Genomic DNA, 18,608 nt, shown 5'->3' on the forward strand with positions numbered 1-18,608 from the left:
GAAGCTTCAATTTGTATGCAATGGCATTGAATGACGTTTGATCAAGTCACTCATGTTGAACAAGTTGCTAATTATATTATGGTTTTGTGAATAATATTCATTAGGGAAGGGTTGATGTTAAGGATCCAAATCGGAATTTTATTTGGAAAGAAAGCATTTATTTCATGTTTATAATTCTGATGTAAGAAATGTTTTTTTCCTAATAAAATCATTTACATTGAAAATGTAATCATGTAATAAAATTAATTTATGGAACACATAAATTTGAGTTCAAACATTACTAACTGTGGTTCGACATTAATCAGTGTGTGTGGCCTACTTTCAGTAATGTCCTCTCCCTGATTTATTTGTTCATACAGTCTGAAATAATAATTAATCCTTTTGACATATTGGTAGATGATCTTGTCATATAAATCTTCCTACTGATACGTCCACGGATATTAATCGTTTTACCTTTCCATCATTCCATGTGAGCGGCAAATTTCATGTTTCTAATATTTATTGTCTTTATATTTTGTGGATTCAGACATTCTTACAATATGATTCTTAACAAATTTGGTGCGAAGCTATACTCTGGGCTGGTTGCCACCATTACTTCTCATCTCAAAGAGATGGCTAGATCTGTTGAAGCCACTCAAGGAAGTTCCTTTCTGGAAGAATTAAACTCAAAATGGAATGATCATAATGAGGAATTACAAATGATTAGAGACATTCTGATGTATGCGGATAGGACTTATATCCCAGAGACCAAGAAGACGCATGTTTATGAACTTGGTCTGAACCTGTGGAGAGAAAATGTTATTTATTCAAACCAGATAAGGACTCGACTGTCGAATACGCTTTTGGAATTAGTATGCAAGTTTTGTGCCGGGGAAGATGTTAATGGAGAACTGATTAGAAACATAACAAAGATGCTAATGGATCTAGTTCCTTCTGTTTATGAGCAAGAATTTGAGACTCCGCTTTTACATGTTATAGCTGAGTTCTACAGGGCTAAATATCGGAAATTTATTGAGTGTTGTGATTCCGTGGATTCTCTCAAGAAAGCAGAGAGGCATCTGAATGAGGAAATGGATAGACTGAGCCATTGCTTGGATATTAGAACGAAAAAGAAGATTACTAATATACTGGATAAGGAGATTATTGAAAAGCATATGCTTAGATTAATCTGTATGGAGAATTCTTGGTTAGTAAACATGCTTTGTGGTGATGAATATGACGATTTGTGTAGAATGTATAACTTGTTCCATCAGGTTCCTGATGGTCTCTCGAAAATACGTGAAGTGATGACTTCACACAGCAGAGAGTCCACTAAACAGCTTGTTACTGATCAAGAAAGGTTGAAGGATCCTGTTGAATTTGTGCAGAGGCTTTTGGATGAGAAAGATAAATACGACAAGATTATAAACTTGAAATTTAGTAATAACAAATTGTTCCAAAATGCATTGAATTCCTCGTTTGAATTTTACCCTCGTTCTGCAGAGTACATTTCACTATTTGTAGACAATAAGCTTAGAAAGGGTCTAAAGGAAGTTACCAATGATGATGTAGAGATTGCTCTTGAAAAGGTGATGATGCTATTCCGATACTTGCAAGAAAAAGACGTGTTTGAGAAGTATTACAAACAGCATCTGGCAAAACGGCTTTTGGCTGGAAAATCAGTTTCTGAAGATGCCGAGAGGAGTCTCATAATTAAGCTCGAGAAAGAATGTGGATACCAATTTACCTCAAAATTAGAGGGCATGTTTTTAGACATGAAAATTTCACTAGACACAATGAAGGGATTTTATGCCGCCCACCCTAAGTTAGGTAATGGTCCTTCACTTACTGTGCAGGTTCTAACAACAGGGTTTTGGCCAACTTAATCAAGTGTGATATGTAACCTGCTGGATGAAATGTCGGCACTTTGTGAGAAATTTCGGTCTTACTACATCGGCAATCATAATGGCAGGAGATTGTCTTGGCAAACTAATATGGGCACAGCAGTCTTAGAAGCTACTTTTGGGCAAGGTCAGAGACGTGAGTTAAATGTCTCCACCTATCAAATGTGTGTACTCATGCTCTTTAATAATGCTGATAGACTAAGCTACAAGGAAATTGAGCAAGCAACCAAGATTCCAATTTCTGATTTAAAGAGGTGCCTCCAATCGTTGGCTTTGGTTAAGGGAAGCAATGTCCTTAGGAAGGAGCCTATGGGTAAAGATGTTAGCGAGGATGACGTATTCTATGTTAATGATAAGTTCAGTAGCAAACTATATAAAGTAAAAATAGAAAATGTAGTTGCTCAAAAGGAATCAGAACCGGAGAAACTTAAAACTTGGCAAAAACTCAAGGAGGACCGGAGGCCCCAGATTGAAGCAGCAATAGTGAGGATTATGAAATCTAGAAAGCAACTTGATCACAACAATCTTCTAGCTGAGGTCCCAAAGCAGTTGCAGTCGGGATTCCTTGCAAATCAAACAGAGGTAAAGAAACAGATTGAGTCTCTCATTGAAAGGGAGTATTTGGAGAGAGATAACAGTGACAGAAAACTGTATCGGTATATACCTTAGAATTTGAAGCTTTTTTTTTTTTCGGTAAGATTATTTATTACTGTGAAACAAATATTGAATCTGGTGAAAAATTACATTTCAAATGTTTGTTGTCTTCTTGATGTGAGTTGTGACATCTTTTATTAAATTTACATTTGTTTGTATTTTGTCAGGGTGTTTGATTTTAACATTGATTTATTCTTTCCACAACCTACATGTGATAACAACAACAATGGAAATTAGAGGTGCAAGCAACGAAGGTCGTAGGTTTTATTCAAAAGAAGACAACATGATGGAAAATGATGCCAATGAATGATTTAAATTTTGTAATGATGTATAGATTTCAATACATCCAAATTGTTGTACCGTAGAATAATAAGCTCAAATAGAACTAGAAACAAGGTTGTCAAAATCGGGACTTTACTTCAAGTCGAAAGGGAATAGCAAAATCGAGACTCGTAAAATCGCAATCAAAATCGAAGGATTTTACTCAATGACTTTTGTAGAATCATGATAATAAATCTTAAAATCGCAATCAAAATTGATGGATTTTATCTAAAAAATAATAATACTAAATATATCTTACAAATGGTATATAGTCATAAATGACTTAGTTTATAAGAAATCGTAAAATCGCAATCAAAATCGATGGATTTTGCCTATTTTGGGATTCTACTATGGATTTGAGTCTTTGAAGGTGAAGAAAGTCGCAAAATCCTGAATTTTAGGATTTAAGTCGGGATTTTGACAACAATAACTAGAAACAATGTTTAAATCATCATGAATTATTATTGTCGAAATAAATTCTCCTGAATTATTATTTAAAATTTGTGGATCACATGTGATTGATGTACTATGAAGAAGTTCAGCTGGCAAAGGAGTTAGTGTAACCGAGATGAATATCATAAAGCACACTTTGCATTTATAGTAAGAGAATAAAATGTCCCCGTGAGCTCACTTGGCAAGGACAATGCATAATATATACAAGGTTCGGGTTTCAAATCCCGACCACCACCAAAAAAAAAGACAAATCTCGACCACCACCAAAAAAAAAAGTAAGAGAATAAAATATTTTTGACAAATTAAAATAAGATATTGTTTTGCAATATTATATTTCTATTGTTGTGATTTGTTTCTATTTTAACGGATTTGAATTAATTTTTTAATTGTTATTTTAAAAAATAATGTAAAAATGATAATATAGTTTAAATGAAGGGTAAAAAAATGAAGAATATGTCCAACCTAAAAAGTTCCCAAAAACAAAATGTCCAACCTAAAAAGTACAAACAAGAAACGATATAATCAAAACATACTTTCAAGCACGTTGCATGGGCGTACAAACATTTTTTTATGTCACCCCATTTTCAATATTTTGAACATTATCATATATCTTAAGATACTATTACATGAAAAATATAATTAGCTCGGGCGTCGCATGGGCCAAAGATCTAGTTATTGGTATCATTGAAAAATTTAAGAAATTATTACACGAAAATATATATTATATATACCTATAATTTTAATTAAAATTTCATAAATACTATTCAAGTTTATACGCATTAACGCAATAAGAAACATGACAACGTCTAAACACGAGTAAAGAGTAAGGTTGATAAGCAGAGGAGTCAACTGATGATCCACTAGATAGCTACCACATATATTTTTTCATTGCAAGACATCCATAGATGTTTGAAATGTAGCTAATGTTTGGCATTTGATTGCACCATCTTTGAATCAGTTTGATAATGCGTCAGACATCATATTCAATCTATTGCAAAAGTTGTCAGCAAGTCAAGTGGAGAATATTGTTACAATAATGTGGAGTATCTGGAAATCTCGTAATCTAAAGTTGTGGCAAAAATGTCTGAGACAACTGTTACAATTTAGGAAAGAGCAAAGCAACTCCTAGAAGGTTGGAGGAAAGCTAACCGAAAGCAGGATCTTTCAGGTCAGGTTCAATCAACTTCAAATACAAGTCCTCAAACTCATGATGGTGAGAACAAGGACAACATGAACGATGACGTTATATGGAGGAAACCAAGGAGAGGTAGACTCTAATGCAATGATTTTTTTAACATCAAATTTAATTTTATTTAAAAACCATATGCCTGCTCAAGACGAGCAGAGACCGATGATTCAGAGAATACAAACTAAAGGCGTCGTATATAGGCGGAACACCTGAAAATAAACATCATAAATGGCACCCCCTACACACAACACCTAGCCAAACCCTACCTGACAACACCCACCAAAATAAACATCGCCACGTAAAACAGACTCCTTCACGAAGCGACTACTGAAAAACGATAGCCATAACCATCCATCACCACTACTCAAAGGCAATGTTGATGCCTCTTTTTAAACCTCTAGTAATAAGGTAGGTATAGGCATGTCTATTCGCAATTCAGCATGTAACCATGTTCGTTCAAAGACCATGTGGTTTTCACCACTGTGTCTGGTTAACATTAGAGAAGCATTCAGACTTTATCATGCAATTCGGTTGATCAATGAATTTCAGCTCACAAATGTTGATTTTGAGATAGATCCGAAAACAGTAGATGATTATTTTAACAATGGCAGAAGAGATAACACCAAATTTGAATCCATTGTGGATAATAATATCCAATTTTGTAATTCCTTGTTAACAAACTCTCTTGTTGAGTTTATTAGAAGGCTCTAATGAGGTTGCTCATGAGTTAACTAAGACAACCACATTATTTCCTAGCTTCAACATCTTTGATGAAGGTACAACATGCATCACTGATTTAATTTTTAATGAACTGATATAAGTTATTTTCCCTAAAAAAAATATTCAAGTTTTTTCTTAAAAAAAAAAAAAAAACAAATATTAGTGTTTTTGAATGCATATATGAATTATTTGAATAACTTTCAGATAAGAACAGATATCCTTTAGGTAGTTCCTTCATGTTAGCAGTCATTAGCTTAGTAATAGCATTTAGTTACGGTAACCGATCTTTGGGTTGTTTCTGTATATATACAAACACTTATCGATAAGAACTTCCAAACCCTAACGCTAATTATCGATAAGAACTTCCAAACCCTAACGCTAATGAGCCAATTTCCACCCTAGTCGTAACCGGCGGTGCTCTAAAATCATTCATAAACGTACTCTTTGTCAGTATTCTTGTTATCAATCTTTGTTTCAAGATCATATATCTTTTCTTTGAGGGTTTTGTCGGAATCTGAGTTATCAAAAAGATGAGTAACCAAAACAAGATGAGTAACCAGAGGAAGAAGACTGGTTATCATATAGAGGCTTTCAAGAGCGGTGTTACCATGGATCCTGAATATGGTAACAAGACTTGGAACATTCTGCAACATGCAATTCGTGAGATATACAATCACAACACTAGGGATCTCAGTTTTGAAGAGCTTTACAGGTTCCTTTATTTCTCATCATTCCTATTATATTCTTGTTACTTCTTGAAGAAAGTTGTCTTCAATTTTGATCATAATTGTGCAGTTATTTGCCTTGTCTCTTAAGATATACTACTTCAAATTCAATTATTGATTACAAAATAAAATAAAAAAAGTTTTAAATATAAGCAAAATGAACTAATTTATATACAAATTAATGGTAAATTAGTGTATGTATTTCCTTTTTTCAATTCATAACAAGTGTGAAAGTAGATATCTTTTCTGCTTATAATTGAGTTGAAAGGTTTACAGTTGTAGTTTTCTTTGGATTTTTCGAGGGGTTTATGGAATGAACAAATTGGTGCCTAGCAGAGCTGGCGCAATAATTTGTATAGTTGAGTTGGCCCAATAATTTTGTCAATATATAAAACAAATTTTCATATCTAAACCTATTTAAATTGATGATACAGTATTATCATAAGCACATTCAAATCACTTACTATCATAAGCTGATTTCAGATTAATATGCAGAGTTTACCCTAATTTCATCTTTGATTAAAGAATAGCTTATGTATAAGGTTTCCTATGATAAGTACTTATTGAACAACTGTTTTTGGAAAGTTGCATATTATTAGGGTTTTCTTATCTGTATTCATTATGGAAAGGTTAATGTTAAGGATCCAAATCAGAAATTTATTTTGGAAAGATAGCATTTAATTCATTTTTGTATTTATGATTTTAGGAATATTTTTCCCCATGAAAACACTACAATTGTAAATGTAGTCAATGTGTAGAAGCAAATATGTGTAGGACCTAATAATGAAAAAATATTATCTTGGAACAAATAAATTTTGACAACTTTTGCATGAAATTTTAATAGTGGGATAATACTTTGTCGTTGCTGTTTTGCGTAAAATTTGAGCAGCGAATGGATGTTCCTTTTTTTACTCCTTTCCATAGTGCCGTCTGAGAACAAATTTCATGTTTCTAATATTTTATTGTCTTTATTTTGTGGATTTAGACATGCTGTCAATATGATTCTTAACAAATTTGGTGACAAGCTATACTCTGGGCTTGTTGCCACCACAACTTCTCATCTCAAAGATATAGCTAGATCTCTTGAAGCCTCTGAAGGAAGATCCTTTCTTGAAGAATTGATCCGAAAATGGTATGACTATAATAAGGCATTAGAAATGATTAGAGACATTCTGATGTACGCGGATAGGACTTATATCCCAATGACCAAGAAGACACATGTTTATGAACTTAGCTTGAACCTGTGGACAGAAAATGTTATCTATTCCAAACAGATAAGGACTCGACTGTCGAATACACTTTTGGAATTAGTATGCAGCGAGCGTTCTGGGGAAGATGTTCATAGAGAACTGATTAGAAATATAACAAAGATGCTAATGGATTTAGGTTCTTCTGTTTATGAGCAAGTTTTCGAGACTCCGTTTCTGCAAGTTTCAGCTGAGTTCTACAGGGCTGAATCCCAGAAATTTATTGAATGTTGTGATTGTGGGGATTATCTCAAGAAAGTTGAGAGGTGCCTGAATGAAGAAATGGATAGAGTGTGCCACTACTTGGACCCTAGCACTGAAAAGAAGATTATTAATGTGGTCGAGAAGGAGATGATTCAAAATCACATGCTTAGATTAATCCATATGGAGAACTCTGGGTTAGTAAACATGCTTTGTGGTGATAAATATGAAGATTTGGGTAGAATGTATAACTTGTTTCGTCTTGTTACTGATGGTCTCTCGAAATTATGTGAAGTGACGACTTCACACATCAGAGTCTCCTTGAAGCAGCTTCTTACTGATCTAGAAAGGTTGGATGGCCCTGTTGAATTTGTGCAAATGCTACTAGATGAGAAAGATAAATATGACAAGATTATAAACTTGGGATTTAGCAATGACAAATCGTTCCAGAATGTTTTTAATTCCTCGTTTGAATCCCTTTTTGGAGAGTACATTTCTGCAGAGTATATTCTAGTATAGAGAAAGACAGGATGCAATAGTGAGGATTAAGATACCTAGGAAGCATGTTGATAGATGTGGAGGAGTGTGTGAACTGACAGAACTGCGAAGTATTTGATGTAAACCAATTGCATGAATGTAATTAGATTATGAAAGTTTGTCAAGTTGGCTCTTTTTTTTATTTTTCATATATAAAAATATCGATTAATGGAGATACAATTTGGGCAAACTCAGGTTTCTGATTTAAACCGTGGATGATAACGGAATATAGTTTTTTTCTCGTCAATTTTGTTTACCAAGTAACAAAAATGATATCAATCAATTAGGACCATCCATATTTGGCTTTTTTTATATAATAAGAGTGCAAATCATCCAGAACAAATGAACTAGAAATATCATATTTGGAGATGAAGAAATTTTGGAGTGATGAGTTCATTATGTTTTAGAAAGAAAACAAATTCCCTACGATTGAAAAAGGAACTGCACTCCACGCAGTATTCAATCCAATTCCCTTTCAAGATCTTTACACTTTTTAGAACGAAAACCCCCTTATCAACATGTCTTAGTACCAAAACTAGTCATATATTTTGTTCCACCATCACATTACCAGCGCTATTCTAGAGAATCCTAATTCCAAGTCACATACGTTAATTCAATATTTAACCAAAACTCTTTTCCAAAGTTTACCATTCTGTCAAACGTTCGAACTTTATTCAAATCATCTAAGAGATACTCCGAATCATCCTTTGACTAACATCGAAAAGGGATATCTATTAATACCCCTGATACGTTTCATCTCCCTAAAGCTTTAGTGTGGTCGTTGTCAAGTTAGTGTCATTAGACACTCATCTTTATTGGACAACCTCATGCTCTGTAGGGATACCTAAGGAAAACGAGACTAGCCTTGGATCTCTTCAGATAGTTTTAGGAATATATTTTATTTACTTTTTAAGAAAATCAGTCTGCTTAGGCCATAGTTCCATTTTGTAACTACCGCGATTTTCGGTGTTTATGTAAAAGTGTAAAATGTGGTATCGTTGAGCCTTACTTTTGAAAACAAAGCTCATCAAGTTGTATTCATTTCTGTTTTCCGCTGTGTATTTATACTATAAAAATGTCGTATTTTGAATTATCTTTCATAATGAGGATTTAATTGCTTCTAAATTTTTCTTGAGGTTCAAAGCTACATAGAATTAAAATACTATTTGGAAAGAAATCACAAATCCTAAAAAGGGAAAAGAACTTCATTTACGACAATGGTAACAATAGCACAATAGAGTATAGGCTAATGGATTGAGCTTCCTAGACATAATCCTTGCCTCGTGAAATCTTTGAACACGCAAAGGGCATGATTTAGATTCATAAAATGAGTGATGTTCAATAACGTGAAATTCAAAGAGACGGGATAAATTTTATCAATGAATGATATGAGGTGTAATAGATAATGTGATTAGTGTATTTGAGACCATTAGATAGTTTCCTGCCGCAAGAGTTTGATGAAGAACAACAGTGGTTTCAAATGTGTGAAAATTAGAGGTTTCAAATGTGTGAAAATTAGAGAATGAAAGTTAGAGTTTGATGAAGAAACTCTTTTGGAAATTATAATGAGAATAAATGGGATTGAATTTGTCCCAACACTTAAAAAAAAAACACGATTTTAAGCTTCGCGGCGCGAAATCACTTTACATGGGAATCGTAAACATCCGCACATGCGTACTCAAAAAACACATTTCTTGCATGTGTGAAAGGATGTGAAAACTTCGCATACGTGAGATCATAATTCGTGCGACTAAACCATAAAATGGATTTGTTTCTCTTCCCCTTTTGTGGTGTTTGATATCCCTTTCTTGTTTCCTCTCTATCTTCTTCTCCTTTGGTCCATCAATGCGCCGCCACAACCCATAACATTTCCTCCTTCGGAGGTGGTTTGATTTTCCTCTAACGGAGATTCATTGCTCAATTATCACCCACCATCCCTACCCACATAATTAAGCTCACAATGCCGAAGATTATTAGATATGACATTGCTCAATCACAGAAATCATTAAAATTATGTAGTATTTCATATTAACAATTGATAATGTTTTTATAAATTTACTAGAGAAATTAGTTAATGTTTATAACTATTTTTTAATTTGTAGATGAAGTGCCAAAAGGCAGCTAAAAATTCACACACACTAATAATTCTGAATTCAAATCCAGGTAAATAAAGGAAATGTCATATCTAATAATCTTCGGCATTGTGAGATTAATTATGTCTTATAGACATTGCTTCTAATCTCTATCATGCTCCCTCCATCCCAAAATAACTGATAATTCACACAAAGGTATGTTTGGCAAGGTCAATAAGCTACCAACTAAGCTATGTAATACGATGTCTCTACCAACTTACCCATGCTCATGAGGACCGATCCTTTGTAAATTATTAAAATTTAAAATAATACATATAATTACATATTTAATTTACACTTCTTTCCATTATTTAAGCTATATTTCCTATATCATTAATGAAAGATAATTTTGTAAAATGAATTATAAATTATACTCCCTCCGTTTCAAAATGAGTGTCGCTTTAGCCAAAAAAAATTGTTTCAAAATGAATGTCACTTTCAGTTTCCAATGCAATAATAACTTTTTCTTTTCAATTGTACCCTCCAATTAATACTCTGCACACTTCTTCCAAAGTACTCCCTCCGTTTCAAAATGAATGTCGCCTTAGCCAAAAAAAAATTGTTTCAAAATGAATGTCACTTTCAGTTTCCAATGCAATAATAACTTTTTCTTTTCAATTGTACCCTCCAATTAATACTTTGCACACTACTTCCAAAGTATTACTTTTAAAACTAACCAATAGTTAATAAGGATAATTTGGTAAAATAACCGTTCTTTTTCTTTTAATCATTGCATTTCTTAATATGTGTGTAAACACCTAAAACGACACTCATTTTGAAACGGAGGGAGTATTACTTTTAAAACTAACCAATAGTTAATAAGGATAATTTGGTAAAATAACCGTTCTTTTTCTTTTAATCATTGCATTTCTTAATATGTGTGTAAACACCTAAAACGACACTCATTTTGAAACGGAGGGAGTATTACTTTTAAAACTAACCAATAGTTAATAAGGATAATTTGGTAAAATAATCATTCTCTTTCTTTTAATCATTGCATTTCTTAATATGTGTGTAAACATCTAAAACGACACTCATTTTGAAACGGAGGGAGTACTTCTTAACTTGTGTGAAATGACGAAAAAATCGTATAATTTGGGATAGAAGGAGTACAAAGTAGAATTGAAAAAATATATTATTTTAAAATTGAAATTGATATGTGATTTAGAACAATTTATTTTAGAAAATAGGTCAATTATTTTTAAATGGGCGAGTATAATTGTAAAAAAAAATTAAAAAATAATGCTAACTTATACTATTTTTTTTAAGTAAAAGTAGATTACACAAATGGAAAATAAAAATTGTGATAACGAGGTTTTTACGTTTTCTTTTTTATTTGATTAATTATTTTTAAAGATAAGAAGAGTTGGGTGATGGTTGGCATGCCATATTTCCCCATTTAAAATTAATTTGCATTGGAAGATGAATATTCAAAATTTCGAGAAGTGTCACGTTCAAGTATTCTTCTCATGCAACTACAGGAGCAAGCACCATTTTCGAAAACAGAAATACATTGTGTCAATATTAACTTCGTATCCTATTTAACAAAGGGTTATTAAGTGCAAGAAGGTAACCTAAACGTTCTGCTTTCTGCTACTTCTTTCTACTCCATTTACGCTACTTCTTTCTACTCCATTTACTTGATTTTTTTTCTTCTCAAGCTTCTCTTTTCGTTTACTTGAAAGATACAGTAATGGCAAAAAAACATGAAGGATGTGCTGTTGGAATAGACTTGGGAACAACGTATTCTTGTGTTGCCGTGTGGTCGGATCAACACAACAGAGTTGAGATTATCCACAATGATCAAGGCAACAGAACCACACCTTCTTTTGTTGCTTTTACTTATAATCAAAGGCTCATTGGCGATGCTGCTAAGAATCAGACTGCTACCAACCCTGAAAATACTGTATTTGGTAAATTTATATTTCTATTATCTACAATTTCATTTATTTACTGTTATTATTGTGTTGCATTGATATGTTAGTTGGGAAAATGAATGATTAGAGCTTATAATAAATAATTTTATTTATCAGATGTTAAGAGGTTAATCGGTAGAAAGTTTAGTGATCCAGTTGTTCAAAGAGATAAAATGATGTGGCCATTCAAAGTTATTTCCGGTGTCAATGACAAACCAATGATTATCCTCAAGTATAAGGGTCAAGAGAAGCGCTTTTGTGCTGAAGAAATATCATCTATGGTCCTTGCAAAGATGAGAGAAGTTGCAGAGGCATACATGGAGTCACCTGTCAAGAATGCTGTCATTACTGTGCCGGCTTACTTCTGTGATTCTCAGCGAAAAGCCACCATAGATGCTGGTGCTATTGCTGGACTTAATGTCATCAGGATAATCAATGAACCGACTGCTGCAGCTATTGCTTATGGCCTTGACAAAAGAAGTGATTGTGATGGTGAAAGAAACATTTTTGTCTTTGATCTTGGTGGTGGTACTTTTGATGTGTCTATCCTCACAATCAAGGGTTGTGTCTATGAAGTAAAAGCAACTGCTGGAAACACTCACCTAGGGGGAGAAGACTTTGACAACAGAATGGTGAACTATTTTGTAGAGGAGTTCAAAAAGAAGAATAAAGTGGATATTAGTGGTAACTCGAGAGCCTTAAGGAGGTTGAAAACTGTTTGTGAGAGGGCAAAAAGGATACTCTCATTTGCTTATTTTACCACTGTAGAGGTAGATTCTTTATTTAATGGAATTGACTTCTCTTCATCAATAACTCGTGCCAAGTTTGAGGAAATTAATATGGATCTGTTTAATGAGTGTATGGAGACTGTTGAGAGTTGTCTAAGTTATTCGAAGATCTGCAATAGCGATATAGATGACGTTGTTCTTGTGGGTGGTTCGTCTAGGATTCCCAAAGTGCAAGATCTAATGAAAACCTTTTTCAAGGGCAAGGATTTGTTCAAGAGTATCAACCCAGATGAAGCTGTTGCTTATGGTGCAGCTGTTCAAGCTGCTATTTTGAGTAAAGGCTTTGAGAATGTCCCAAACTTGGTGTTGCGGGATGTTACCCCATTATCACTTGGTATTGAAACACAGTTTGATGTCATGAATGTGGTGATTCCTAGGAACACTTCTGTACCTGTCAAGAAGACAAAAGAATATTTTACTGCTAAAGAAGATTATGATACTACAATTAAGGTTTACGAGGGGGAGAGAGCGAGAACCACAGAGAACAATATGCTTGGTTTCTTCAGCCTTGCTTGCCGTCGAGGTGCTCCGAGCGGTCAGCCTTTGGAGGTATGCTTTGCTATCGATGAAAATGGTATCCTAACTGTTTCTGCTAAGGAAGTATCTTCAGGCAATATGAACGAGATCACTGTAACCAATGACAAAGAAAGATTGTCAGCATTTCAAATTAGAAAAATGATTGAAGAAGCTCAGAGATACCATGTGGAAGATCAGAAATTTCTAAGGAAGGCCCAGGTAATGAGTGATTTGGATTCTTGTGTTTACAAAATGAAGAATGCTTTGAAGAAGGATCTTAATCTAAAACTCTCTCCTCAAGAAAGTGAGAAGATCAACAATGCAATTACTATGGCCACAGAGTTTCTTGCTAAGGATATTCAAGAGAAAGAAATCGATGTTCTTAAGGGTCATTTGAAGGAGCTTGAGAGCATGTTGGAACACCTTACACCCAAAACTGGCTAGTTCTATTTTCCTTTATTTAGATTTCAAGTAATGTCTTGCTTAGGATAAAGTTTTCATTAAACGTTTTACTTAAATGTTTCAGTTTTCTGTTTTGTTTTTTAATTTTTGTAGCTTATTTGTAAACTTTGCTTCCATATTCAGATCCGTCTAAGGCTTTTGTTCCCTAATTAATCTTTTTGGTGCTTCATTTTAGCAAATAATCATCTTTGTACTTTAGTTGATATATGTGGTTGAAACCGTAGCTGAGCTAGACGTCTTCAAGAATTGACTTGCCTCTTCATGTTTATATGCTTAATTAGAGAAAAATAACATTATTTTATTCTCTTGATTATAAAAAAGCTAAATATCAAGGAACTTATTAATGGGAAGGAGTTTATATTTCATTGATTTGGACTTGTGCAAATTTAAAATCACTATAAGAAAATCCTATATTGTTACTCCTGTTTTAAATATGATTCAGAGTTTGATTTTATCATGTAGGCATTTACGTTGAAAAAATAAGATTGTAGAAGCATGGTAAGCTGCCTTATAATGACTGGAAATGTACTAATACCCTGCTGATTGTAGAAGCAGGTAGAACATGAATTTTTAAGTACACATATTTCAAACAATTGTATATCAATGGTTGTTTAATGTTTGCTTTGATTTCGCGTGTGGTAAACAACCGAATGAGAGATGAATTGTTCATGATAGTTTATGCATTTTCTTCACGCACGTGGCCAAGATCCCAAACAGACATAGTATTTGGCAGACCTGAGCATTTTTTTCCTGCTGGCCAGATTGTTGGCAGCGCTGATCTTTCAAGTATTGCAGCAGCTTCCAACTTCTGATGCAGCACAGTTTACTATTATTTTGTGGAGCATTTGAAAGCAAAGTAAGGACAAGCTTTGAAACAGTTTGCGGGGCTGCATTCTCATGTTCAAGATTGAGCTTTGGAATATTAAATGGGTGGAATTCAACAAGTATGGTTTAGCTTCATAGTATTCATAATTTCGTCGCAGATAGGAACACAACTGTCTAGAAAAAGAAGCCCTACGATGGTAAATAAAATGCAATAACGATGCATCTTTTTCGGGGCACTGCAATCAAGTGGAAATTGGTGTGTCTATTAGAGATGAGCACAGCCAATTTGTTTGGTTTACGCCTAATTGAGCAGCTTATGTGGGTGGCGCGCTTGGACTCATCTCGACCTTGAATTGGGTTTATGAGTTGGGGTTAGGTCATGTTGATTTTGAATTGGACTCTTAAACTGTTTTTGGTAATTTTAATTCCAACAAGATTGAAGTTGCAACTGAATAAGCATGTAATCGAAAAATGGTTAGGATCGTAACTAACTCTCTCTCTGAGAAATGAGAAAAGATCTGATGAGCTTAGCTCAGTTGGTTGGACAATGCATAAAATAATGCAAGGTCCGAGGTTCAAACCCCGGCCACTACCAAAAATTAAAGGGACCAATTTTATTGACCAATTTTATTTTTTTTTTGGTTACAATGAAAGGAACCAATTTAACAAAAAGTGAATTACTTCCATTAACCAAATCAGTGTTTAGAACACATATTTATATAAAAAATAAAAAATAAAAAAATCCACATACTAAGTAAGGTGTACTAGCTGGCATTGAATACAAGGAACTGTAGTTCATGTGGTAGCGTACACCGCAAGTAACTATGTTCTAACTAACAGAGTAAAATTATGCATACTGTAATAATTAGCTAATATTTTTTTATCAGCTACTTCAAGCTTAAAGCTTATAACTTATCAAATTTTTCTCTCAATTTTACTCTTTTTATATTAATTGGAATGAAATGAATTTTTTTTGGTTAGAAAATGAATTTTTTTTGAGGTACAAATGAAATATTGAGCATATTTGTATCATATTAGTTCATTGGGTGTAAGCTACCATATCCGTTGTTTTTAGTCCAATTAATACTTGGACCCATACTATAAACCTAATTCAAAGGTGGACCCTATAGTAAATTTTAATAAAATATTACTTTTGTTCTCTATTTTCTAAATTTATATAATTCATTTTTTGCTAAAAATGGTAAAATTCAAACTTTTTTTTTAAGGAACGTAAGTTTCTCCTTTGAACTACTCTTGAGAGATCCATATTAGATGTGCCATATAAATTTAAAATTTTAATATCAGATATTGTAACAAACATATTGATTCATCACATCCCTCAATAAAATGAATTTCATAAGCATATAATAAGCTTAAAATGTATACATATTCTAACAAAACAATCAAGAAAGTGGTTTCTTACTAATGCAGTGCCAAGTGATAGAACATTGTGGATACATTTATAAATTCATTAATGTACATCAAATATTAACTTATTTTTAGATAACACATTGTCATGGGAGAGTGCAAGCAAAATTTCTTAGTACTATATCCTTTATATCTAATTCGAGCAAACATGCTTACCCTAATTGTCAAAACCTAAACCTAATTTTTTTGGCTCCAGCTGTTTGAAATTTGAATTTCAAATTCCCTCATATCCCTCCTACATTGGAAAACGCCTATACATTGGAAAACATATCCGTCGTTGTCTTCTCTTCTCATCCTCTCATCTCTCTCTCTCTCTCTCTCTCTCTCTCTCTCTCTCTCTCTCTCTCTCTCTCTCTCTCTCTCTCTGCATTGAGCTATGTTTCCAACAATGAAAGCTTCACATGAAAGAGAGAGAATCGATCAATTCTTCAATCTTTTCCATCAACAACAATACCCACCATGTCATTCTCCATCATCGATGCTTCAAAAAAGCGAAAATGATGGACGGAGATTTTCCCGCTACACTCTTTCGCTGACCCTGGCTGTCCAATTTCACCTCCAGGTCCTTTCCGTGAAAACGTTCGACTTTTTCTTCAAGAAGCTGGTGAACTTGAAGATTATACGGTTATGGGGAATCCTCTTTGGTGCACTTTTCTGATTCATGAAAAGAAGAATCTAATGGTTCCTTTCTATACTTTTGAAGAAGAAGTTTATAACCTTCTCATCCTTTCTGTGATCCCGTTGTCTAGGTTCGGTTTCAAGTTCTTATTTTTATTTCTTGGGGTTGGTTTTTTTAGTGTTCTTGATATGGGTTTGTTTAGTTTTGCATGAATTTTTGTTTGTTTTCTTAATTGGGCATGATTGAAATTTGCTTCTTTATCAGGTTCTCTTGAATTGGGGCGGTTCAATTTTGCAAAAAAAAAAAGATTTTTCATTGAATTTTTATATAACTGATGAAAAATGATAGTTGAACTTTGGGGTTAAATTGAATTTTTTATTATTGTTGTTTCAAACTTCAACAATCAATAGGTTATTATAATTGTAAACTGTTTATTGTTTATTTTTTTAACTATCATTGGAATTGTATATTGTGTGTATCTATCATTGGTATTTTATTTTATGCATTAGTCTCTGTTACTAATTCTTTGTTACTTTATATAACTGATGCAGCTAGATTGGTCATAAATTTATTGCATTTGGGTTGCATTTTTCAGCGATTTGATATCAACTATCACTTCTTGATTTGATCTTAGTCATATAAGCTAATGGAGTTATAGTTTATGAGAATTTTGATATGGGGCTGGTGGCATAAATAAGGTGTTTTCACACAGAATATTGTCAATGGACTTTCATACGTTGAAGGTAATATGTCTTCTTCGACTTTGTTGTCTCTATGATTTTCTATCCTTTAAGTTTATGTTATCTTCGACTGTGTTGTCTCTGTGATTTGTTTTTATCTTATGTAAATTTATTCTTGAAACACTTGACAAATCATCTAGAAGGATAGTGAACACAACCTATGGAGGTTTTTAAAAGAAATATGTAAATCACAAAGGATATTACTACTAAAAAGGGTAGCATACAGTGAAGAGGTCAATATGTGTCTCAATGTAGTGACTTTACTGAATTACGATAAGGGTCTCACGTTGTACGATGAAGTTAAGACTCTAAAAAATTTCAAGTACGACAGCTTTAAAGATGCGTGCTTTGCTTTGGGTCTATTGGATGATGATAAGGAATTCATAGACGCGGTTAACCAAGTAGCTCAGTGGGGCACCGCCGGTTATCTTCGTAAATTGTTCGTGGCTCTCTTAATTTCAAGTCAGTTCTCTCGACCGGAGGTTGTTTGGTAAAAGACTTGGGAGCATTTGAGCGATGATGTTTTAAATCGATAAAGAAGTATTCTACGTGTCGAAGATTAATACTATAACCTTCTAAACTATATGTGGACTATATCTTAAGAAATGCCTTTCTTTATTATTGAGGTTTCATGTGCAAGAAATTGATATTTATAAATTGACAGTATGGTTATATCAGATAATTTTAATGATTTAGTTGGCGAAGCAGTACAAAATATACGACCATGCCTATCTGAATTTTTGCGTGCACATGAATTTGATGATGTGGTATTAATTGCCAACTAAAGTTTATAATAGTTGAACCAAGTTTATAATAGATGTGGTATTAATTTTCATGTAACTAATATTTTTTTTCCCGTGGAGCACATTTAAATAACAGTCTTAATAATAATATGTCCTATACCAGAAAGCTCAAGTTACGAGATGTAGGATGTGGTATGTGAAAAAAATAACTAGCAGTATTGTTCAGATAATAATCAACGTGATTACTGTTGTTCTTATAGGATGATAGCAAACTGTGCTGCCACTCAATATGAAACTGATCTGATTTATATTATGAAGCTTTTTTCATGTTTATAATTTATATGGTGATTATTTTAATGTCTTATTCCTTATTGTTCCCTGCAAACATGCAGATTTGGTGTTCGATGAACATCAGTTGCGAAGTTATGCGTTGGCAGAAATTGAATTATTGTTGCAGAGCCATGGCAAAAATATGGAAGAAGATTATCTCATGATCCCTCAACCTGATG

General features: G+C 33.4%; 2 protein-coding genes and 2 pseudogenes across 2 annotated transcripts; all 4 read left to right on the plus strand.

The window, feature by feature from the left end:
- The first annotated feature begins 526 nt into the window (after positions 1-526).
- On the plus strand, positions 527-2,659 carry LOC146921458 (cullin-3A pseudogene; annotated as a pseudogene).
- Positions 1,896-2,552, plus strand: LOC146921459 (cullin-3A pseudogene; annotated as a pseudogene).
- A 3,106-nt stretch (positions 2,660-5,765) lies between the features above and the next one.
- LOC146921460 (cullin-3A-like) lies at positions 5,766-7,992 on the plus strand. Its single transcript, XM_085714869.1, has 2 exons — positions 5,766-5,932; positions 6,931-7,992. The coding sequence occupies exons 1-2, from the start codon at positions 5,769-5,771 to the stop codon at positions 7,910-7,912; spliced, it is 1,146 nt and encodes a 381-aa protein (XP_085570995.1). The 5' UTR covers positions 5,766-5,768; the 3' UTR covers positions 7,913-7,992.
- Positions 7,993-11,755: 3,763 nt separating this feature from the next.
- LOC146921461 (heat shock 70 kDa protein 4-like) lies at positions 11,756-13,726 on the plus strand. The gene is made up of 2 exons (XM_085714867.1): positions 11,756-11,975; positions 12,096-13,726. The coding sequence occupies exons 1-2, from the start codon at positions 11,756-11,758 to the stop codon at positions 13,724-13,726; spliced, it is 1,851 nt and encodes a 616-aa protein (XP_085570993.1).
- Positions 13,727-18,608: the final 4,882 nt, after the last annotated feature.

The sequence above is a fragment of the Medicago sativa genome, chromosome 5 (assembly GCF_051527215.1).
Source record: "Medicago sativa cultivar Bolivia chromosome 5, Bolivia_mono, whole genome shotgun sequence".
NCBI classification, from domain to species: Eukaryota; Viridiplantae; Streptophyta; class Magnoliopsida; order Fabales; family Fabaceae; genus Medicago; species Medicago sativa.